This window comes from Hydractinia symbiolongicarpus, chromosome 3 (genome assembly GCF_029227915.1).
Source record: "Hydractinia symbiolongicarpus strain clone_291-10 chromosome 3, HSymV2.1, whole genome shotgun sequence".
NCBI lineage: Eukaryota > Metazoa > Cnidaria > Hydrozoa > Anthoathecata > Hydractiniidae > Hydractinia > Hydractinia symbiolongicarpus.
This window is the reverse complement of record NC_079877.1, coordinates 11,641,499-11,666,430: the sequence shown is the minus strand read 5'-3', so window position 1 is coordinate 11,666,430 and position 24,932 is coordinate 11,641,499. Positions and strand designations below refer to the sequence as shown.

Here is a 24,932-nt window from a genome sequence, read left to right as displayed (position 1 = left end):
CGTCTTTTAATGATTCGTTCAAATGTTTGTTGATTCTCCATGTTTTGACCCTATTTCCATCTTCCAACATCTGGATATCGTCCTCAGGGCCCTGATATTCATCCCGGATATTCTCCGTGTCGTAGTAGCCTCCCCGTGCTTCCTGTTTGACCTCGTCATGAAGCATTGTACCTCTCAAAATTTGTTCCCTTTCCTTGTTGTAGTAAAAAGCAACAGTATCCCGCACACTTTGTAGTCGATCAGCGAGAGCGTCGCGAGTTGTTGCCACTGGTGCCGACACGGTGCTATATAGTTTGCTGATTGCATTCTTGAATCCCTTTCTTATATACACATTTCAACAACGTCCGAAGATTGCTGAGCAAGCTGGGAATTTTTGGTGATTGTCAGCGGATTTTGTTGGATGGGTCATGTGTGATGAACTCTGTGACGTCACAAGTGCTTTTGTGTATGTTGGTTTTTATAAAGGTTTGACCGTGGAAATTTTAAAATGTGTATACACTGACTCCCTATTATAGCTTGGTACTTCTATGAAAGTCATTGTTTGGTTGTGCATCGAAGATTCAAAGGGATCTAAGAGTGATAGCTAAAAATCTTGATCTAAATCTACAACAATTTATACTTCCAATTCACATAAAAGCAAAAATTGTTCGAATTTAAAAGCTAAATTGCATAAACCAACACAATATTGTCACTGTGCCCAATGTTTCATAATGAAATATATAACATTTTCGTTTATCATTGATTATTTTGACGCAAGCTTGATCATATTCGTTTTTTATTTTATGAAGGAATTCGGAATTTTGTGTTGTATTTAGCATGGATTTATTTTAGAGAATGGTCAAATTTTAAAATTTAGCGTGTGAATTCGTACTCTCACAATATTCACGAATTTTGCCAAATATTCAATACAATTTCTCTACTTAAAGTTATCGCGATAAATGACATTTTTTGGCGAGAATAACTGGTGATGTTTTAAAAAAAGTTCGTTTTAAATTTATCTTTAATTCTCAATTTTTATTTTCTATGCTTTTTTAAGCACATTATATATTTGGAAACGTGACTGATTGGAATGGGTCAGAGTTATTGAATCTTTTACTTTTTAGCAAGATTTAGAAATCAGAGGTTAAGCAGAATGCCAATCTAATTTTTGCATTTTCTACATATACTAGACTCTGCTGGATTTAACTAGCTATGCAACTATTTTAGCTACCTGCAGCTCGGTGTAAACGGTTTAGTATCTCACTTTTGATAATGTCACTGCGTTTGATGTCACCTTAAGGAGCGACACACATGGCTACATCTGCCCAAACAAACATTCCGCAAATAGCTACGCTCGCTCTAACAACTCTAACAATGCGGACTTAAATGTACAAAGCCATCGTTTAGTTTGCGCATACAGTATTGATTTAACGCTGATAATTCTCTCCACCTATATATGTTGATTTTTTATCTCTAAGGATCAGGGAAGAGAGAATTATTTCTTTTTTTTTATAAATATTTGAGATTTTATATTTACAAATATTCCGTATACAATATTTATGTTAATATACGTCGTATACATGTTTAACTAATTGATAATTTCTAGTGATATTTAAATATTTTTTAAGTTTTTGGCATTTTGAGCCTACTCGCGTTTTTTGTTTTTTTAAAAAAGTATAAAAAAATTAATTTTGGTTTCTTCCACGTGGACAAATTGATTTCACAATAAATTTGAACAATCGTTCAAAATAAGCTAAAGAGCGAAAAGTTCGTTTCCGACTAAAAACAATCACAAAAAAAATCGAGTCCCCGTTAAATTGCGTTTTTAAAGTAAAATAAGCTCTGAACAATCTGTTTATTTGAAGTCGAGAAGAAATCTTGTGCAGCATTTTAAATACTTTTAACAAAAATTAGGAATAACACAAAACGTAAATACAAAAAGTAAATACTTTGTTAGATGTTTAACATCAACAAATAGACAAAAAATATCTTTCGTTCACATCCAATGTCTTTATTACATTTCCATCGAGTGGCTATCTAAAAGAAATATTTTATGTACAAAATAATCAGAGAATACTTTCGCGAGTCAAAAATATGGCAAAATCAAGGGATATTTTTTTGTTTGTCGAGAAATAATCCTTGCAAATTATCGTTTTAATACTTTGCGAGAACTTTAGCGATAGATGATGTTGATGATATTAGATAAACGTTGTTTCACACTAACTGTATAAAGAGATAAAATTTGCACCACATTTTTTTAGACTTTTAATGAAGTAATAATAAAAGATAAATGCAACGTTTGGTGAAAAGTTATTAAAAAATGCGTGTCGGTAATGTTTTACTAGCTTGGAGAGAATAGTTGAAAAAAAAACATAACTAGATAAGTTGGTTTTATTCTTTCAATAAAAAATCAAACTAACAATATTCTTATTAAGATTTTTATACGCTTGTGTGCATGACTATGACTCTTTGCTCTCCTGAGGCGTGGTGTTACGCTAAAAAATACTAAACAAAGGAGGAGTATATTTTCTTATGTTATAACCGCAGGGGCCTGTAAAAATAATACCCCTTTACCACCCGTCTAGCTAGCATTGTTGTTTCCTAAGGTAAAAATTGGGGCAGTATTTAATAAAAAATTGTATACAGGATGCCACTATTATAAGCATGTCTATGTACTATATAAATCTATGTATCTGTAAAGTAACAAAATATGATATACATACATTAAGAGAAGTTTTGATGGTGTAGCTGGGTTGTATTTTCCAGGTAGCTAAAACCAGCCACCATCAGCCAGGAAGTAGAATTTCCTTTCTAATTTATAGAGCCACAATCCAAAAGTAGTTGAAGGAAATGCAAAAACTGATCTTTAGTGGCAGAAAAGACAATAAATGCAGAATTACGATTCTTTTTATCCCTCTCACCCATAACACAATGTTGGAGAGCCATTGCAGCAAATTTCTGTCTTCATTAAGCTAAGCGCAACATAGTCTGGGGGCGCAGATGTGAACGTATGTAAATAATTGGAATTTTGAAAAGTGTCTCAACACCTTTGGCAAAGATTGTAGCTAACCATAAATACTTCATACCCAGCTTAGCTGATTGGCTTTTAGCTGTTGCAGCTAGCCAATGCTTTGAACTAAAGTTCTCCCCGTTAATTAGCTAGTGAATTCTGTTTTTATTACTTTAGCTTTCTGTACCTAACTAACCTTCGTAGTATTGCTAGAAATATGGCTCTAAATTATTTGACTTAAGCTTTTAAACATGAATTATGAAAGATATAACAAGCCACAGCATCTTTTAAAAAAGTATAGCTATATAGCTAGCTACTTTACTGATATTTTAAGAATAGTTTAAGGACACTTTCATGCCTCGAAATAGTGTATTTTTTTTTACATTTTGTGTAAGTTTATGTGGAAGAGGACTGCATGCAACATGACAAAGGAAGTCTTTTTAATGTTTGGTAAGGCTGGAAGCTAAAATTGTAGTGATTTTTGTTGTTCACGAAGTTCCGACACAAACGTTTTGTTTTGGACATTACTTTTGCTGCAGTACTGCATGTAAAATACCACAATGGTAAATGGCCATTAATTGTCCGTGTTGCACACTTGTTTTTTGAAATTTTGTGTAAACTTTTATTTGAAAGAAATGTATGTAATATAGTTTAGTGTCAGAAATATAAGTGGTAAGAAAAATTCACAGTTTCGCAGGTTCTTTTAAAAATTACCAAAATTAAAATGCCCAAGAAGATGGATTAAAAGAAAAAAAATTGGATTCTTCCATGGCATACAACTAGTTTATCATATTAATGTCCCTTGTTTATGTGCGTACGGTGAGACGGGTTTTACTTCTTTAAAAGCTTGGACAAACGAAAAAAAATATCAAGGGGTTTATTTGCAATTAATTTACCTCACAATAGGCGGTAGCCGTTAAAAACGTCAAATTTATACCGGTATTAAAAACGCAATTTTCAGAATACAAAATCTGGGCAGTATTTTAAATACGGGACATATAGTACGTGAATATATAAACATACATATTTGCTTTATAATTTCATATATGTCTGTAAGTGAAATACCTATATATATGGATTATAGCTATGACGTATCTGTATTACCTGTCTAATTCTCCAATGTATACTTTACCTAGCTACTTGCCATTATAGCTAAATATGACTATAGTTTAGCTAGGCTTTTTAGTATCCTTTATCAGGAGTAGCTACCTATAGTGCATGTCTGAAACTTTTTGTTTTGGTAATTTCGTGAAAAAGCACCATCTACAATATTACCGAAATAACGATCTTTATTGATTTAAAATTTCTATACTCTTTTTCACATTTCTGATTAAAATGTTTAAGTGGGCAGTATGGATCATAACAAAATACATTATTTATTTATTTTTATGTTGTTTACCAGTTCAGTTTTACATCTGATATAAACTTTTGTGGAGAAGGAGACCCAAATTAACTTTTTTATGAGACAATAGTATATAATATATGTACCGGAAGAACTGATTTTTGATTTTTAAAGATGATGATTTAAAACATCTTCTCTTTTATTTTATCATTACATGTTAAATTTTTTTGAAGCAGGAATCACAAATGACCGAGTTACATTTGTAGAATGCTCTGTTTGACATTTCAAATTAAACTTTAGGAAGTCTGCAGTATGGTTTAAATTTGATGTTTGCCAAACTGAGATTTTTTGAAGTTTTGCGTAAGGTTTCAGGGGAAAGAAATTATGGAAAATGGTGAAAGAACTGATTTTTGTTTATTTTGGTTTATTCCTTGCAAACAGCTCCTTTCAACATTTCGGATAAAAATGTTTTGGTATGGTTCGATACCAAATTAATTCGAAAAAGTCGAAACAGTGCTTTTCAGATTTTCAGGTTAAAGTTTTTTGCTGCATATACTATATATATATATATATATTGATATTCTACATAGGTTATTAGGAAACACAGTTGTATACCCCGGGTATACCTCTAGTCTTTTATTATTCGTTTACGAGAATATAAAATTAATGTGTTCGCCACGTAACACTACGACTTTAAAATTACCTCATTTTCCATTCAAAGCTATGTTTTCATCCACTTCCTCATCCGATTCAGAGCAGCAGACTTTACAAAGGAAACCCATTATTGCAGTAAATGCTGACAAACATGCAACAACTATTCCTGCAATAGCAACATCACTCAATCCCGAACGGCTCGATTGGGGTTTTGGTCCTAAAATGACAGGTAACATTCTAATCATTAGCATCACTTTATATAATTTGAAAATTTTACAAACAACGTTCTTGAAACAAGGCTAATAAAATATAAACTGTTTTGTCTATTCGCATGGAAAAGTATAACCTGACGTCGCAATATGAACTAACATGTCACATGATTTAAGAACACATAGTTACATGCTATTATTTAGAGGAGTTTGCAGAAACATTTTGAGTAAAGAAAACTTGTATTTTTAATGATCAATAGTTCTAGTAATAAAAAAATTTGTTTGGAAAGTATTAATTTGTATAGAATTAGGGGACGCAAGACCATCGTTCCCACAATTCAATTCTCGTATACTTAAATTAGAAAGGAAAAATTTCATTGCTTCTCACATCATAACATTAGTATCAAGTAGAAAATTCGTAAGTAGAGTAAGTAGCTAGTTAAAATGTTCGTTTTTGTCCCGTGGGTGGGGTATGCATTTGCCGAGACATGTTAGAAGCAAACCTCTGGTTGACATTATTTTCTGCCGTGATTGAAGTTAAAAAAAAATGATTGGCATCGTACAATTTAGATTTATCCTCTAATTATCTCCAACTAATAAATAGTTAAATATAATTTTGATTATTGCCCGGGGATCATAGCCTTTAAAATATACTTGCTTGGGTTTTAGGGTGTTTATATTATTCTCAATAATGACATCAACAAAATGCAAACCTGCATTAATTATCTCGCTAAAAAAGGCACCCCTATGAAACATAGACAATAGTGAAACAGTCAATAAAACACAGCTTAACATTCTCTACTGAAAAGTTATGTTGATTATTTTTGTGGTCTACTTTTGTTGAACATACATGTTAAGCAGAAATTTCTATAAAAATAGTTGTACACGCTCTGCTCAACAAGCAAATTGAAAATACAAATAGAATAAAATCAAATATATTTATATTTTTTGCAAATCACGCTTGATTTATTGCCCAGAAATTATGGTTATTTTTTGTTTTCCTAAAAGGAATTTTGCATTTAAAACGCCAATTCAAAAATAAAAAAGAAAACATAGATAAATAGATGAATTATGACAAAAGTAAGTATATCTAGTAATTTAAAACTAATACAGTGTGTTTTCTTAAAAAAAGCCACCACCAAGACAATATCAAATGTTTTTTGTTTTCTCTTATGAAGCTTTATTTTGAATAAGAAACTCATAACCTTGCACTATCAGTCCATTGCAAAGAATTTAGATTTAACTATCATTGGAGTAAATACTTTTTTTGAGTAAAAACATACCACAAGAAGTAGCTAAAAAGATCATGTTTTAAAAAATCACAGGCCAAGTAACCGAACTCAGTTTCAACAAATCAGCGCCATAAATCGTAATTAGGTTGTTTCCTGTTTAACGTATATAATCAAACAGACCTAAAGTATCATAAAAATAATGAAAAAAATAACAGTACCACCAGATAAGCAAACCAATGCAAAAATGAACTTTTCTCACACGTTTAAGCTGGGCCACGGTGCAAGCGCAGATAATTTCCCCCTTAGGTCTCTAAGTTATGAAAATTTCAGATTCGTTTTTGAGTCAATTTCAAAAAATCATGGCTGAGGTAGCAAAATGGTTTTCTTGTAAGAAAGATGGGCATGACTACCTGCACTGAAATGCAATGATAATTATGATAGAAGAATCGAAACCCAAACGGCGCACAGAAGACATATCCGAGAAGATATTTTAACACATTTATGTAATATCATGATGGCTTGTGATGCAGGGGTATCCATAAGTGAACATTTCATTAACATTAATTTTTAAATCATTTCCAAAATAGTAATATGTTAATTTAGCTTATTCTGTTAATGCTTACTGATATTACAAGTTCATTTTGCCAATATCAAGTAAAAAAGCAGCTATACTACATTGATTACAGGTTGGTCCATACGCCAAATTCAAGACAGTTTTCCGCATTTACTCATATAGATGGTCTTCCGAAAAATTTTGCTTTTAAAAAAAATAGCGAACTTATTTCTAAATCTCTAATATCTAATCAAACGAAATGTTTATAACACAGAGTTTACGGGAGTCATAGTAAAAAGCCTGCTTTACAATGCATTGCAATAATTTTTTTTTGATTTTACCATCATAAAAATCATTTGAATCATTTGAATCATTTCATCGGTACTGTGCAGGCGAAATACCCTATATATGCTGTACAATACATACAGCAGGCATCTGCTCTCAAAATGTTTGGCTGTTATAAACTCATAAGGAGACTTAACTCTAGAGTAATGTGCAGTATACTAGGTCGAACAATAATTAATCAAAGAAGCAAAATAAATACATTTTTACTGCAAAAAAAACTGTAAAGCAGGTTTCTTACTATGACTCTCGTAAAATTTAGTTTATCGTTTTAACATTTCGAAAAAAATTTTAGTAGTAGCTGAAACTACTGTTAAATGAAAACAAAAGCCTAGGAACGTACTTTTTTTATAAGCAGGTGTTGTAAACACATGTTCCACTTTCGGTCCTCTTTGCATTGCTTTATTTTCAGCATAAACGGAAACAATATAAACACTCTCAGGTCTCATTGACTTGGTGTAATATGATGTAATATATGTGTTCTTGTCAATACAACCAACTCTAGCCTTCGTTGTCACATTGTAATGACAAATCCTTAAATAATACACTAGATGAAGACTGCCGCTTTCGATTGGTCTTAAAAATTGCACATCCATTTTTACATATGTATAACTTACACTAAATGGAACTACTGTGAGGTTTCTCACTGGACTTGGTGGCACTAAAAGGAGAAAAAACATTTTTAAACATTTAACAAAAGAAGAAAAAACAACAACAAAAACACAATAAACAAACAGATATATTATAGATAATATTCTTTAACGATACACATGAAACATAAAACGACTTACCCACTCGGGGAATTGTCACATTAATCCATTTTGTTTTTTTTGTTTCACCGACAAAGTTCTGTGCAGATACCCTAAACTGGTAAGTAGTCCCATTACTGAGATTTGTAATTAACTTCGACCTTGCGTTTTTAACCACGAATGTTGTCACATTTCCACCATCTTTAAATTCTAGGTTGTATTGTATCGCGCGAGAATCACGGCGCCAAGAAACCTTTATTGAATTATAGTTTTTTTGTCTGCCATTAAAGGAAGTGATTTCACCTGGGGCAGCTACAAAAATTAAACAATAATTTGAATAAACATACAAAAATTATTAACACAACGTTATTCTACAAATTACTAATACATCACTATTTTTTCACAGGTAGGGATTTAAAATCAAACATTTTATAAATGATGACCAGAATCATAAGATTGTCTCTGTTACCCCTGTGCTTTGCATTGTTTTTTGCTATAGTGATAGCCTATGTATTCAAAACAAACTAGAATAACCCGTTTGTTCTGATTTGTTTTATGTTAAACAGCCTTTATCTAGTTGATTAGACCACATCAATAGTTTTCAAACCCTGTCAAGGTTGTTTCTAGTTATCACTAAGCTGTGCCCATTATTGAACAGGGTGACCGCTCAAAATTCAAACAAACTTCCATTATATTTTAGTTCCTTTTAAAGTGTATTTCTTAAGTTTTCGAGTACCATGCCCAACAACTTTTAGGCACCCCTCTCGAATAAGCACTTGTGTAAATTTCTCAAAGCTCAATAAGTGCCCATATTGTATAAATTGTCTATTTACAAACAGAACACCAGAATATTACATCGTTTATATAGGCGCTTACTTAAAATATCTGAAATTCAGTAAATCAGTGAACAACTAAAAACAAACTTTCTGTCGTTCTATAACTTCAGGTAAATGTCGGGAAACATTTGTGAGTGTGTTATTTAATAGAGCGCAGAGGACTGTAATTCGAATATTCCCGTATTTAATATTGCATACATTGCAACCAAAAGTGTAGTAGCTGTTGTAACAAAAGAATTCAGTAGTCATACTATCAAGTGCAACTACTCGAAGATAAAAAAGATTATTTACAGATTGGTTGGGCAAATGATCTTACTTTTTTAAGTAAAATGATGTGATGAAGTTTCATTGCGTAACATTATAATCCCTTTAAAATTCTATAAATATGTAACTTATAAAGGCCTAACAGGTTTGACACTTATTTTCAAAAAGTGAATACACCTATTTTTATGTCCATTTTTGTACAGCAAAGTATGTATATCAAAATACGGAATAAAATCAAATCGAGATTAGTTATGAGCAAATTTTTAGTTTGCAGGGAAGTAGTGCATAAATGGTTTGTTTACTAGCATTTTTTGCAAAATTACCTTAAAAATCTATAATTATTAACATTTGTCAAAAATATGGGGCTGTATGTAAGTATCTACCAGACACTGGACCATTCTAATGGTTTGTTTATTATTCTTGATCTTAAATGAGATAGGTATATTATGCCTAGCATCGATATGAGTAACTACCTGGCTGGCTTATTCCACATATAGACATGAAATATCAACTTGTTTATCAAAATTAGTGATGTTGCTGACATATATCTTGTGCTTAATGTACCTTATTTTTTAAACAACATCTGTAAAAATAAAGTTAACTAGGCTTAGTGAGAATGCTTGTAAAACAATTGCATTCTTATGGGGTGTATTTTTTTTCGGCAAATGACAAAAAATTATAGTTTTTGCAGTATTTAAAAGTAACAATGGAAACATTTGTGATTCCAGAATTAGGAAACAAATCCGACTTTCTTATCGTGGGGCAAGTTTGGTTGTAAACCCCTAAATTGTATTGTCTCTACCAGGTGATTTACAGCTTTCCTTGGGATGTTCTAGCTTATTTTTGCAACATTTTAATCTTCTAGGTCTTTTTTAAAAAAAATATACAAAATTTAAAAATATACCTAATACAAAGTAATTTTGTAATTACTTGACACGGAGTTGACAACACGGATGACGTCCTAATATCAGTATTTCTTTGGGAGAGGAATTTTTACTGACTTTGCATAGTCAAAAAAAAATTTTTGAGGAGGTTTATATTAATTGCTCCTTTGCACAAAATGGTTACTCAAACGGTGTGACATTATTGTCTAAATAAAAAAAATTGCTACTAATTTTTTTAACAAAATACTTGTCTTGTCAAACTTCACTTTAACCAACGTAAACAATGTAAAAAGTCAAAAGAAAAATTATATTTTCACAAATGAACATTATGGAAGAATTACATTAAGATTATTTTTTGTGAGTAAACAAGTTGAACAATGCTGCAAGACTTTCAAGATTGTTAAGATATAATATAAATAAAAAGTAGAAAACAAGTATATATGAACCTAGTTTAAAGGAACGTTGACATTGAAGTGTATTTTTCAAACAATAGGCTTTTGTATATTTTGAAAGATTCTTATTAATATCCTCTGTTACTTAAAATGCTGTCAAAAGATAAATTTTTAAAGTAAAAATACTTTCGCACACAGTATGGGCGCATGATTATCCAAACATATCTAAAAATTATAAAGAAAAAGGTAACGCTATCCAAAGTGGAAACTTGCGCAGTGCAGTACTATAAGGATCATTAGAAAATACTATACTATGCGCCATATTTGTTATTAATGTTTCTCTTTAATAATTATGTTATTTTTTCTGCATAATTTTATAAGCGCATGAAAATAGAATCAAGTATATCTTATCTTCTTAAACACAGCTACCTAGCCATAGTACCTATCTAGCTTATTTGCTATGAAGCGATTGTTTCTTTACTACAAAGTGCACAACTAACTAGCCATTATGCACAGAAAAACTTTTGGAAATGAGTTAACTAAGCATTATAGCCAGCTATATTGTCAATTTGCAGGGGTATTGTTTAGATACTTTCAGCAAATTAATGGCAATTATCTTTTTTTGGAAATTCCAAGTAAAAAAATCCTTAGTTTACCAACATCGAACACTACTACAAAGCTCCACAGTACTTGCACTAATTATTCCGATAAATTTAAATGTACTATAAAAGGAATTTCAGTCACAATAATGAGCGTGATTTTCCGTTATGTGGGTGCATTTTAAAGAAAATACTCAACACTTGTCTCGTTAGTCCAGAGTCATTTTATGTTTCTTTCACATGTTTCACATATGAAAAGGAAAATAAAATACAATTTCAAATCAAAATTTGACACTTACTTTTCCACCCCTACCCTGCTTTGCTTGAGTGATTCAGTTATATAAATTAGATAACAAAAGCTATTTTTATACTCACAGCAGTTGACAGTTTCATCAGACAAATCACCACAATTGTCTTCATTATTACAATGCTGATACGAACTGATGCACTTTTTGGAATTAGGACATTTCCATCCATATTTACAACTATCTAAATAAAAATTTTTATAACGTATTACACGTAATAGGGCGTTAATGGGGTACATAGAAACATATGATAGATACATTAATCCTTTAGACGATTGGTCAACAGAAAATTAAGGCAAGAATCTGGCAAAAACCACAAAATAGTTGTAGTGCCACAACTCCTGGCGACCAGATTATTTTAAACAACATTTAAAGTATGTACTAATTAATTAATTTGTTTGTTTTTCTAATTGAAGGGGCTGTAACGTCAACAAATTTTTTGTTGAAAAATTTGATTCAGGAACATAGTAATATCTTTAGTAATATCTTAATCTCTAAAACTGATTACTTCCCTTCGAAAACACCAAATTAACTTTTAATTTTTCTTCCTAAATGGTTTGTAAAGCAATCAACACGTCTTTTCAATAAAATGTGTTTTATTGTAACGTTGTTCTTGCAGGAAGAACGTAGTAGATCATGGCTGCTACTGCGACGAACCACGGGTAACTTTACAAAGAAAGACAAAGAATTACAATATAATACATACTCCTCAGAATTTATTTTTTTATTTTATTATATTCATAGGCTTCATATTTATATATCTTTTTTGAAAAAGTGTCCTTTATCAATTGCACAGTCGCCTAATATATATGTAAAATTATAGCAACACTTGCAAACTGTCATGACAAAAATTTTCAATAATTTTCCAGTGCAAACAAGCACAATGGCCTAAAATAAATTTGTTCAGAATATTTATCATAATTTATTTCATTAATATCAATTTTTAACACCTGTCCAATTACATAAATAATATTCAATAGTAAACATATTAAATATTATTTACGTAACAAAGGTTAGCTGAATTTCTTCCGGTTTCTTAAATTGTCCAGTTATCTTATTCTGAAATTGTCTTACCATATTTTTCAGTTCTAAGTAGTTTTGTTTAAATTTGTCTTGTTTTAAATTAACCTAAGAGTGAAAAAAAAATTCTGAAAATATTATTCAGCTTGATTTTTAACCAACTCTTCTACACAGAAGTGACCTGGTTATGTAAAATTAACTCTGAAAGGCTATACTTCACACAAAAATGAACACAGAGTGAAAGAGCATTCTTTAAATATGCACTTGTTTCAACCTCGTTCCCTTGTTTTATTGTTCTTTTGCTAAGAGTTTTTGCTAGTTAATGTTTTTTGCATTATATTTACGTTGTGGACAAACAATTTTCTTTTTATGTTTGCTAAAACTTCAGAAGCATTTTTCCACTCACAAAAGTCAACTTGACCATTTTTTTTTGTAACCATGATAGTCAAATAACAAATTTTGGTGTCAATGACTATTAACTGTTTCTTATTATTATAATTCTGAATATTTATACCGGAAATAGCAACGTCAGTGTTTATCAATGCCGGTCCTGTGTTCTCCCAATTTACTTCACATGGAAAGGCTGTGGTAAAGACACTTCCATGGTTAAATTAGCAGGTTGCAATTCACCAATTTGCGAATTGAAATGCCATTTTTGCGAATCACTGTACATAAAAATAAAAAAATGCAAATCGAATATTTTAATATATATGTAACCTCTTTTTCTTTTTTTTTGTGACGGTAGAAGTAAGGTGGCAGCAATCATTATTTCTTTTCGTCTCTTGTGTTTCCATTAAATTTGCACATATTGCTTAATTATTTCAAGCTGGTTGCAGAAATAATACATCCTTTTCGTTAGCACATTTCACTATGTGAAAATGCTTTGTAACATTTGGTTTTAAAAAACTGTTTTTATTACATAAAATTGTTAGTAAAACCTTATTTATAAAGCACTGCTCACTATAACTCATTGTATAAAATGTGTACATGTTAATTAAACATAAACCACGATTTAGAAAAAATTATAAAGTCCAAAAATTTTTTTTTATGTTTTCTGCACACCTAAATTACTACACGTATATTAATGTAATTTTTTAAACTTAACAAAGCACAATGTTTTGCTACCCCTTAAATAAAAAAAACTTTTTTTTACTCAAAAAAAGTATTATATTTATAATAAATAAAAACTATAAAGAACATAGTTAAATGCGTAAATATTAAAGTTCAATGGAGGAAAAAGAGCATTAGTAAAACAGCAATATATTAAACAAATGTTAGAATTTTTTACAATTATTTAATTTATTCACCAGTGGTGACAAACTGTTTTTAAAGATGCAGGTAAAGTGCAAAGAAATGGTAATTAATTATTTCAAAAGAATGTCTGTGCATTGCGGTACGAGGTAACTGAACTAACATCCGCAAAAATAATTGCATTTTTTTTGTAGTGTAATATCTTTTGCTTTTTTCGCATAAGTCCTATACAGACTTCTTATTTGCGATTTTATATACCAGGAAAAATAATTATTAACAGTATATACGTTTTTAAAATACGTTGCTTTATACGTCAGCAAATGCTGAATGCTATCTCCAATTACAAAGGCTGCAACCACCCTTTACCTTATTCATGCTTTGGGGAGAAGATGTGGTGATTTAACCCCTCACTCATGCCTTCCAACTTTTTTCTATATGTAAGGCATGTTGAACATTTAGTAAATTTCACAACCTGCACCCCGAATAAAAGTCCTTTAAAAGATTTTATAAAATAGTAAATTATGCACATTTAATTTTTGTTTTGATTGCTTATAGCTATGTGGACATTTTTATTCATAACATTTTTTATTCTTTAAAGAAAATTTTCTTTACACAGAATTATTTTTATACGAACTATATTTTTAAATATTAAAATAATTATAATTTAAATAAGACTTAAAGCAGAAAAAACCTTGTGTTTCACAGTTTGTTGTTGTAAAAGATTTACATAATGGTTACACAGGCCTGGAAATTCAACAAAAACCTTTGTTTCGTTTTGCGACATTTCCGCAAAGCAATAAAGACGGTAATGATAAATTGCTTCTCTGGACAATTTTTTAAATTATAGTGATTTTACTCATAATCTTATTTCTATATTTGCCCTAATTACGAGGTAAATATTTTCAATGAACGTTTCTTTAAAATGTGGATAGGTCTGCCATTATGAATTGGTCTACACAAAATCTCATAATAACTGGTACAAAATAGTATGAGTGCATAAGAAAAAACCCTGGGTAGTTGTGTTGATAAACAATTTTTAACATATATTCCAGTTTTTGAGAATATTCGCTCTCATTTAATTTGTAAGATTACAAACAGGTATGTTTTTCACATGTCTTCTATATTTCAAAAAGGTGCTGGGCTTGGCGTTGTCAGAGATACAGAGGTATTTATGGGTTCAGAGCTAATTGTTATCTTCCTTACAGTATCGTTTCTGCAAAGATTATACTTTATGGAAATGAAAAACGTTTTAATTGTTTCTATCAGCTTTAAATCATAGTAGTGATAAATCGTTCTTCTAGACTTAACAAATTTCCTGGCCTGATTATAGCACAAGAAATCAAAAAAGGAATATCCCAGTGAGTTCAATCCTGCTCAAGAAAAAAACAAAATCACAAAATTAAAAATTAGGCTGAAATCTGTAACGTTTGGATATCAAGTTAACAGTGGCAAGGCAATACTAATCTTTCAACCAAGACAGTAACAATTATAAAAATAAAACTTCTTACACTGCACAGTAACATTAACTGTATCACTCTTTATAACTTCTGCCTCATCCTTCACAGTACAATAATAAGAGCCAGTGTCTGCAATAGAAGTCTTATTTATAAAAAGTGTGTTGTTGTTAAACACTATACAAGATTCAATGCAATTTAGTTCTTTGCCCTTAGCATACCAAGTTATATTAACAGGAGTATCTGTAGCACAATCCAGATGCAGACTGCTTCCAATGATTACACTTGTAGTAACGGGTTGTTTTGTAATGGTAACAGCTGTGACTAAACATAAATGAGATTAATATAAAACCTTATGATGTTAAGGAACTTTTTAAAAATAATAAATATGGAACATTGTTGCTATTTTATATGTAAATTCAAATGTACAATCTTCTGCTTATAAGGAGAAGATTGTGCGTTTTCTTTAAATGACAGAGAATATTTTATTTACAAATTAAGTTAACTTCTGCTTTGCTTATTAGAGAAGCTATTTTTATTACTTTGTTTTTACTTAAAAAGTATATATATAATTTATAATACACAGTCTGAGTATATATATATATTATATAATGTTTATTAAACCCAAAGAACAATTGCACCTATAATTATCATTCTTGCCAGCAATAGCCATGTAAAACAGACCTAACATAGTAATACAATTGTACAAAGCAGTGTTTACCATAATAATTCTAACAACTTACCAACGGTCATGCAACCAATAAGAAAAATGGAAATCATTTTAGTGATTTCTAAGAAAACAATATATATAATTAGATTAAATTTTAGGTATTTCCACTTTTGATAGAGAAAATTTGAAGAGATCAAGAAAATCTGAAGAAAATTTTAAAGCTCTTTGGAGACGAAGACAGTACTTTATATAAATAAGATTTGAGGGGGTTTCCATTTCCCCCCCCCCCCCCAAAATAAAAATATTTGAGATTTTAAAGGGGCACTCCAGTAAAAAAAATATTTGAAAAAAATGTTATTTTCATTAGACAATACATATGTCAAAATAAACCTTTTACAATCGTTAAAAATCTTTATTTATTACCTTAATCAGGTGCAAAACATCTTCAATTTCAAATAAATTTGCAATAAATAAGCACATGTCACATCATGCAGAAAGTCCTTGAGCTCAGCAGCACACCTTCTAAAAGTTTGTTTACTTACTGTTTACATTGTTCATTGATAAGACGTCAACGAAGATTATAACTCAGAAAACTTAGAATCAGAAAATTCTTTTCATGAAAAAGACTTCGCAAAGCTACAGCCGTACAACTTCGAACTTCTTGTGTCTCACAAGAGGGAAATTAATAATGATGCAAAGTGACGAGGTGTCTTTTACTGACTCAAAGCAACGTTGTTAGCAAAATATTTTCTTTTTAAAGAAATAAAAAGTATATTTAATCGGTTTTTTGACATCTTTTTCGTCAAAAAAATTTTATTTGCTTTAGTAAAAAATCTTTCTTACTTTAAAATCCAATTTATTTTTATTTCACAGTTCAGCACTGTCTTTCTCCCACACGCGCTTTTTTGCGCACAAATGCAAACAAATTTTATGCAATATTGAAACTTCCTCTGTGATGGAGGACCATTGAAATGCGTGATCAAAAGATCGAATAATGTTTGTGTGGTGATAAGTTGGTAAAAGGGGGGTATTAATATTGTATAAATAAAAATAATTCTTATGGCTGTGGTAGGTTATAAATGCGTTGCAGAAGCTACTGATTTAGAAGTGGTTGTTTTGACAAAGCTGTTTTAGAAACAGCATTATCAGCATTACATGCAGCCTTAAACAAAGATTGAAGAAAATGGGCACATTTACCTCCTGAAATTATTTCGCAGGTCCTTCCATCAAAAAAGCTTCTTTTTTGAGAAACAAAGGATAGAAACTTGAGCGCTACAAAACATACATGTGTAACTAGAAAACTTTTTTTGTCAGTGTTTGTATTATAAATTGGTATAATGTTCTTTTATTTAATATTAAAATGTACAAAACGTTATTTGGTTGTGTTCTGTGGATATATATAAGTACAAATAATGAAATGGGAAGAAATGAGAAACTTTGATCACGTTCACTAGCTAAAATGGCATTTTTACGAAGTGGCAATATTTTAATACGGAAGTTTATTTTCCTGGAGATCTCTTTTAAAAGAACTATCTGTGACGTGCGAAAAACAAATAAAAAACTTTGATCGCTTGGTAGATCACCTGCACGATCTATTTTGTTTAGCCTTTTTTGCCTAAACTCTTTTTTTTCACAGACGGAATTCTGTAAAAATTTAAATGTGAGCTATATGTCTTAACATGAACGTTGTCTGCGCTCGCTTAAACTTTCTGCACGGTGTGATGTCCTTATTTATAATCAGATCCAGTCCTAAATGATATTATATTGCACCTGTCTATGAGAAAAAAAATGAATATGCGAAGGCTAGTACAACAATTTTAAATAAGTAAAACAAGTGAAGTAAGTTTTTTTTTGATTTTTTATGCTTTTCTGAAAAAAAGAAAAAAGCAATTTTTACTGGAGTTCCCCTTCAAACGTGATGCAGTAAGTACAGAACAAAAGTGATTGTTTCTATACACATGAAAATAAAAACGTGCAGCAATTTTAAAATTTAAATTGGTGAAATTTGAGAAAAAAGTTGTGAAAAAATCTACTGTTTTTCAAGCCTAAGAAAATAACACCTAAGCAAAAAATCGCTTTCCCAAGGTTACACTAACTTAAACTAGGTGAGCAACCAGAACAAATAGAATAGGTTTGTTTATTACAAAATCTTTTTTCATCTATTTTGGTTATTGTGTATTGTAGAGATGAATTGATTTTGCTCAGCCAGACAAACCTTTTGTGAAATTGGGGGAGCAAATAATGGTTCAGCTAGTTTCTCTTTCTCAGAATTGGGCGTATAGTCAAACGGGGGAATAAAGGGACGAAAATTACATATCTTTCCATATCTCCAAAAACGCAAGCGCTATGAACATCCAACAACTGTCTGTAGTCCTTTTCCCTTTCCAGTTTAGACACAACAGCAACAGTGTGAACAAACTTTCGGGGTAGTCTGGGATATTTATTTTCCCCGACGTCATCTAATTCCGACACCAGATGTGTATATGAGTTTCTTCCAAAATTGTCGGAGTTCCAGCCGTGTATCGTAGGCATTGGAATTCCAAACTTTCCAGACAACCATCCTTGTCCAATCGGAAAGTGTTTATTACTTTTCCAACGAAAAGACGAATTTTTTTTTCGTGCAGCGTCAGCGTAATTATATTATACCGAAGTGGGAATTTACTACTTCGGCCCTGGTAATAGGAGGATTGAATTGGTCCCACACAGACCTAAGGTATATATAACCTGGAGGTGGCAGGAAGTCCAATTTCTTTAAAAACACTGACTGGATACAAGCGTTGCTTGTTGTTTGCGTGTTTTGACTTACATCTGACAAAGCGGGCGTGGTTGGCATACGAATTAAGTTGTCTAGTTCATCGTCTGGAATAAAATAAGAGACAATTCTCCCTTTGCGACCACTTACACGAATGTGTTGCCATCACTATTTTCAGCATTGGATGGTGTGACTGATTCAAGTGTAGGCATTTTGGTCAACTCGGCTGAAACTTCTGTGTTGATAGCGTCGAGTTCTGTGGCGGAAAGTTCCGGCTTTCCATTTGCTATCCACACATCATATCTGAAAAATCGTTTTTACATTTTAGGGTTAATCCACTTACGTATAAATGGTCCACACTGAAAGTAAGTAAGTAAATAAACACTATCGATGCTTACCTGTTTTTCAGGTTGGTGTGGAACCTGTATTCGGGATACATTGTTTTATCAAGCGGACAGATACCACATTTTTGGGGCAAGAGAAAAACCAATTGGAGGATCCAGACCAAGAGGTCTGGTCTGACCTCATCAAGGAATATGACGATGAAGACTTCTTTGGCACAGACGTAGCTCCACCGTTAGCATCTATGGCTAAACTCATGTGGTCGAAGAAGCTTACCAATGAAAAATAATAAGGCAGACTGGAAAAGGTCCAAATTCCTACCAATTGCCGTTCTTTGTCTGTAAGGGGCTGCAATAAAACTACACAGGCCAATGCAGACAGCAAAACATCAAGTGATCTGGTATTGCAGAAACTGAAAACTACTATTTCGAAAAGCCAAGTGCATATTTTACAATCGGCAGACTAAATTATTAAGGCAGTCAAACAAGGAAACCGTATTGAAATTAAGCCATCCATTTTATTAAATTTGGCTAAAAATGCCCTCTGTCTAATTGGTAACGCTAACCAGAAGCAAAATCAGTATAGAAAAGTAGTATTAATAGGTGCAATACCTTACCTAAAATGATTGCCAAAAGATGTGTCTGAAGAAGACTTGCTGTTGTTTGAGGATGATTTGGACAAAAGAATCCAATCATTGCAAGACGAGGAGAAAACTAGTAATGTGCTCTCCCGATGATCTACACCATATTTAAAAAATAATTTAATAAAAGTACAAACTGTCTTCCTCCAGTTACTCCTCCCCCACAAAGTATAACCAGTCAAAAAACGAGAAGACCTTTTTAAAAGATTGCCACTCCCAGAGAAGTTCCACTCAAACGCTAAAGTACAAAGGGTACAAAGGGAAAAAACAATGGTGGATAAAGGCCTTGTTTTGGTAACCATGAGTTAGCAGTTAGGCGCTATCTAGCTTGTAACATATATAAATTTTTGGAAGTTTGGAGGACTATCACTTCACATCAGTATATCCTACACATAATTAAATACAAGGTTAAAATGACCCATTGTCATCTTACCACCCAGTCAAGCTTTCACAAGAAGATTGTATAACCATAAGTAAGGAAATTCAACAACTTTTACAAAAGAAGGTATTCAAACTGATACAAGCAACAGATATCTGTTTTTTTTCCGGTATATTTATTGTCCCTAAAAAAGATGTAGCTTAAGAATGATTAAATAAATCTGTTAGATATCGCCATTTTACAATGGAAACACTGCAAGATGTCTTGTCAAATCAGGTGTTTAGGTGGGAAGTTTTGACTTAAAGGACGCATACTACGGCATCTCTTTCCATATTGACTTCCAAAAATTCTTATTTTTTTATTCGGATGTACAATTTTTAGCTTTACTCTTTGGGTTTGGTCCAGCTGTTAGGATCTTCACCAAATTTATTAAAGCGCTCTTTAAAGTACTGAGAGGGGCGTGTCATGTATCTATTGTAATAATAGACCATTTTTATTTGCAAGGTGATACCTGCAAATCATACCAAAAAACATTGCGGCAACTGTCTCACTTTATGAGCATCTCAGGATTGTTCTAGTACCTACCCAATATATGGTGTTTTTAGGGTTAGTGTTAAACTCTGCTCAGATGACAATAGCCTTAGCTCAGTAAAAGATCATAAAATTAAAGTGTCTATATAAAGACTTGTTGTGCATGCCTCACCCCACAGTTTGGTTTGTTTCAAGGGTTATAGGGCATGGAAATTTTGATTCAAAGGTTTTTCACTTAGAGTTTTCTAATTAAGGCATTACAGTGGTGGCCCACCATGACACAGTATAACACACCTATACACTCACCTAAATTTGATCTAATTTTATTCTCTGATGCTTGTCTTCAGGTCTGGGGTGGCACTGATGGAAACTCTCAAATAGGGGAACATTGGTCTAAGGGAAAATTACCAGAGCATATCAATACTTTAAAGTTGTTAGCAAAGCTTTCTTGAAAGTTTGACAATATAGACATGTTCAGTTAATTGAATAATATAAATATTATCATGTCATGAACAAACGAGTTTATTTTGACAGCTAGAGCTGTCATCGACAAGCATTGTCACAGATAAGTGGTAATATTTTTAAAATGTTCAGTTAAGATTGGATAACACCACAGCTGTGGCGTACATAATAAAGATGGGGTCTTCTCTCTATGGCTTGTAATAAATTAGCTGTTGAAATATGGGAACCGCTAGAACACGCGATGTTTGGTTATCAGCTTGTCCTATAATTTTCCACACCTTTACGATTATTATATATATTGTTGCTTTTTCTTAATAATCCTTGAAGTTGTATATATATAGAGAGAGGACAGAATCGTAATTGTTAAACATGATCATGGCTATAGTATACAGCCGAAAGCTAATTAAAGAATAAAATAATGTCAAAAACACACTTTGTAATTGTTAATGGACAAATATAACCTATACTGTCATATAGCTGGTGCATTAAGTACTGTATCTGATTATAAGGCAAGACAATTCCAAGATAACTTTGAATGGTCCTTGGATGACCATTTAATATATTAGCAAATATTTCTTGGGTTTAAGGCAATAAATAACAAATTAAGTTTGATAAATTTTCTCCCTGATCTTTGTCAGAGCATCTTCAGATCACAACTAAAAACGTCTTTCAACATGCATGTACAAAATGTTAAAAAATTCTCTTGATAAAATAAAATGTATAGAGGCATTAGCGATTAAACAACACAAATCGGATTTATTGAACAAAAAAGATGAAATAAGACGATTATCTGAAATTTGGGAAAACATACTATAATTTTTAACGACTTTTATTGTTAATAAACGATTTTTATACATTTTATTTTATCAAGAGAATTTTTTAACATTTTGTACATGCATGTTGAAAGACGTTTTTAGTTGTGATTTTTGTTTTTAGTTTGCTAATTAACTATGAAAAGGCAAACCTATAAAGAATTCAATTTAATAGATTTTCCGACATTTTTTAGAAATTTGATTAGCCTTTTTGCATCCAGACTCAATGCAAAATGTGTGAATTATTTTTCTTCCAGACCTGATCCAGATGGTAAAGCTGTAAATGCCTTTGTCAAGCCTCGCCGAATTTACACTTTTATGCCTTCCCACCATTTAGTTTGATTGAAAACGTTCCTGCAAAAATAAGTATAGGTAAAGCCACAGGTATTCTTGTAGTACCTTTCTGGGCATCACAGTCTTGGTTTCCTTAAGCGACTAATATAATATGCAGGACACCTGCGATGTTTCCTCTTTCGTCTAGATTGTTGTTTCTACAGGAACAAAAAGACAATATCCTTCTTTGCCAAACCTTGTCGTTGCTTATGCTGCTTGTGTCAGGGAATCGTTACAAGGTAAAGAGCTCCCAGCAGACGCTGTCGATGTCTTTGCAGCATCATAAAAAGAATGTACCCAGAAACAATACTCGGGTCCAATGAGACAATGGATACAATATTGCACTGAGAGTTCCATTGATCCCTATCATCCCAATGTGAAAGATGTGTTAATATACCTTACTGAATTATTCAAAGGTGGTTCTGGATAGAGTGTTTTATGTACAACTAGAAGTGCTCTTGCTTCAGTTGATTCAATTAATTGTTGCAGGTTTTTTTCAAAGCATCCATTGATAAGCTGTTTTGTATGTATGTATCTATTTTTCGTCAGAATAATGTTTTTTCTTATAAGGATAAACTAAATGGTGGGAAGGCATAAAAGTGTAAATTCGGCCAGGTTTGACAAAGGCATTTACAGCTTTACCATCTGGATCAGGTCTTGAAGAAAAATAATTCACACATTTTGCATAGAGTCTGGATGCAAAAAGGCTAATCAAATTTCTAAAAAATGTCGGAAAATATATTAAATTGTCATCCAAGGACCATTCAAAGTTATCTTGGAATTGTCTTGCCTTATAATCAGATACAGTACTTAATGCACCAGCTATATGACAGTATAGGTTATATTTGTCCATTAACAATTACAAAGTGTGTTTTTGACATTATTTTATTCTTTAATTAGTTTTCGGCTGTATACTATAGCCATGATCATGTTTAACAATTACGATTCTGTCCTCTCTCTCTATATATACAACTTCAAGGATTATTAAGAAAAAGCAACAATATATATAATAATCGTAAAGGTGTGGAAAATTATAGGACAAGCTGATAACCAAACATCGCGTGTTCTAGCGGTTCCCATATTTCAACAGCTAATTTATTACAAGCCATAGAGAGAAGACCCCCATCTTTAGTATGTACGCCACAGCTGTGGTGTTATCCAATCTTAACTGATATCAATACCTAAAATGATTGCCAAAGGATGTGTCTGAAGAAGACTTGCGGCTGTTTAAGGAGGATTTGGACAAAAGAATCCAATCATTGCAAGACGAGAAGAAAACTAGTAATGTGCTCTCCCGATGATCTACACCATATTTAAAAAATAATTTTAAAAAAGTACAAATTGTCATCCTCCAGTTACTCCTCCCCTACAAAGTATAACCAGTCAAAAAACGAGAAGACCTTTTTAAAAGATTGCCACTCCCACTTAAACGCTAAAGTACAAAGGGTACAAAGGGAAAAACAATAGTAGATAAAGGCCTTGTTTTGGTAACCATGAGTTAGCAGTTAGGCGCTATCAAGCTTGTAACATATATAAATTTTTGGAAGTTTGGAGGACTATCACTTCATATCAGTATATCCTAAACATAATTAAATACGGGGTTAAAATGACCCAGTGTCATTTTACCACCCAGTGAAGCTTTCACAAGAAGATTGTATAACCATAAGTAAGGAAATTCAACAACTTTTACAAAAGAAGGTATTCAAACTGATACAAGCAACAGATATCTGTTTTTTTTCCGGTATATTTATTGTCCCTAAAAAAGATGTAGCTCAAGAATGATTAAATAAATCTGTTAGATATCGCCATTTTACAATGGAAACACTGCAAGATGTTCTATGTCTTGTCAAATCAGGTGTTTAGGTGGAAAGTTTTGACTTCAAAGACGCATACTACAGCATTCCTTTCCAAAAGTTCTTATTTTTTTATTGGGATGAACAATTTTACCAATTTCTAGCTTTACTCTTTGGGTTTGGTCCAGCTGATATGATCTTCACCAAAGTTCTTAAAGCGCTCTTTAAAGTACTGAGAGGGGCGGGTCATGTATCTATTGTAATAATAGACGACTTTTATTTGCAAAGTGATACCTATGAATCAAACCATTGCGGGAACTGTCTCACTTTATGAGTAGCTTAGGATTGTTCTAGCACTTATCCAATATATGGTGTTTTTATGGTTCGTGTTAAACTCTGCTCAGATATTGCACCTATTAATACTACTCTTCTATACTGATTTCGCTTCTGGTTAGCGTTACCAATTAGACGGAGCGCATCTTTAGCCAAATTTGAAAAATGGATGGCTTAATTTCAATAAGGTTTCCTTGTTTGACTGCCTTAATAATTTAGTCTGCCAATTGTAAAATATGCACTTGGCTTTTCGAAATAGTAGTTTGCAATTTCTGCAATACCAGATTACTTGATCTTTTGCTGTCTGCATTGGCCTGTATAGTTTTATTGAGCCCCTAACAGACAAAAAACGGTAGGAATTTGGACCTTTTCCAGTCTGCCTTTAAATTTTTCATTGGTAAGCTTCTTCGACCACACGAGTTTAGCCATAGATGCTAACACTGGAGCTACATCTATGCCAAAGAAGTCTTCATCGTCATATTCCTTGATGAGGTCAGACCGGACCTCTTGGTCTGAATACTCCAATTGGTTTTTCTCTTGCCCCAGAAATGTGGTATCTATCCGCTTGATAAAACAATGTATCCCGAATACAGGTTCGACACCAACCTGAAAAACAGGTAAGCATCGATAGTGTTTACTTACTTACTTACTTTCAGTGTGGACCATTTATATGTATGTGGATTAACCCTAAAATGTAAAAACGATATTTTCAAGTATGATGTGTGGAACTTCCCGCCGCAGAACTCGACGCTATCAACACAGAAGTTTCAGCCGAGTCGACCAAAACGCCTACACTTGAATCAGTCACAC

At 32.1% G+C, this 24,932-nt stretch overlaps 1 protein-coding gene across 4 annotated transcripts; it reads right to left on the bottom strand.

The window, feature by feature from the left end:
- Positions 1 to 1,710: 1,710 nt before the first annotated feature.
- On the bottom strand, positions 1,711 to 17,934 carry LOC130635725 (uncharacterized). 4 transcript variants are annotated; one of them, XM_057445174.1, is made up of 9 exons: positions 16,589 to 17,933; positions 16,169 to 16,267; positions 15,819 to 15,866; positions 15,130 to 15,399; positions 11,421 to 11,534; positions 8,113 to 8,382; positions 7,665 to 7,982; positions 5,035 to 5,202; positions 1,713 to 2,016 (listed from the first exon to the last, which is right to left on the bottom strand). In XM_057445174.1, the coding sequence occupies exons 3-8, from the start codon at positions 15,853 to 15,855 to the stop codon at positions 5,036 to 5,038; spliced, it is 1,176 nt and encodes a 391-aa protein (XP_057301157.1). In that variant the 5' UTR covers positions 15,856 to 15,866; positions 16,169 to 16,267; positions 16,589 to 17,933; the 3' UTR covers positions 1,713 to 2,016; position 5,035. The 4 variants fall into 4 exon arrangements, with proteins under 4 accessions (XP_057301155.1, XP_057301159.1, XP_057301157.1 ...); XM_057445172.1 differs by lacking the exon at positions 16,169 to 16,267 and having other exon boundaries at positions 1,711 to 2,016; positions 16,288 to 17,934; XM_057445176.1 differs by lacking the exon at positions 16,169 to 16,267 and having other exon boundaries at positions 1,712 to 2,016.
- Between the last annotated feature and the right edge of the window lie 6,998 nt (positions 17,935 to 24,932).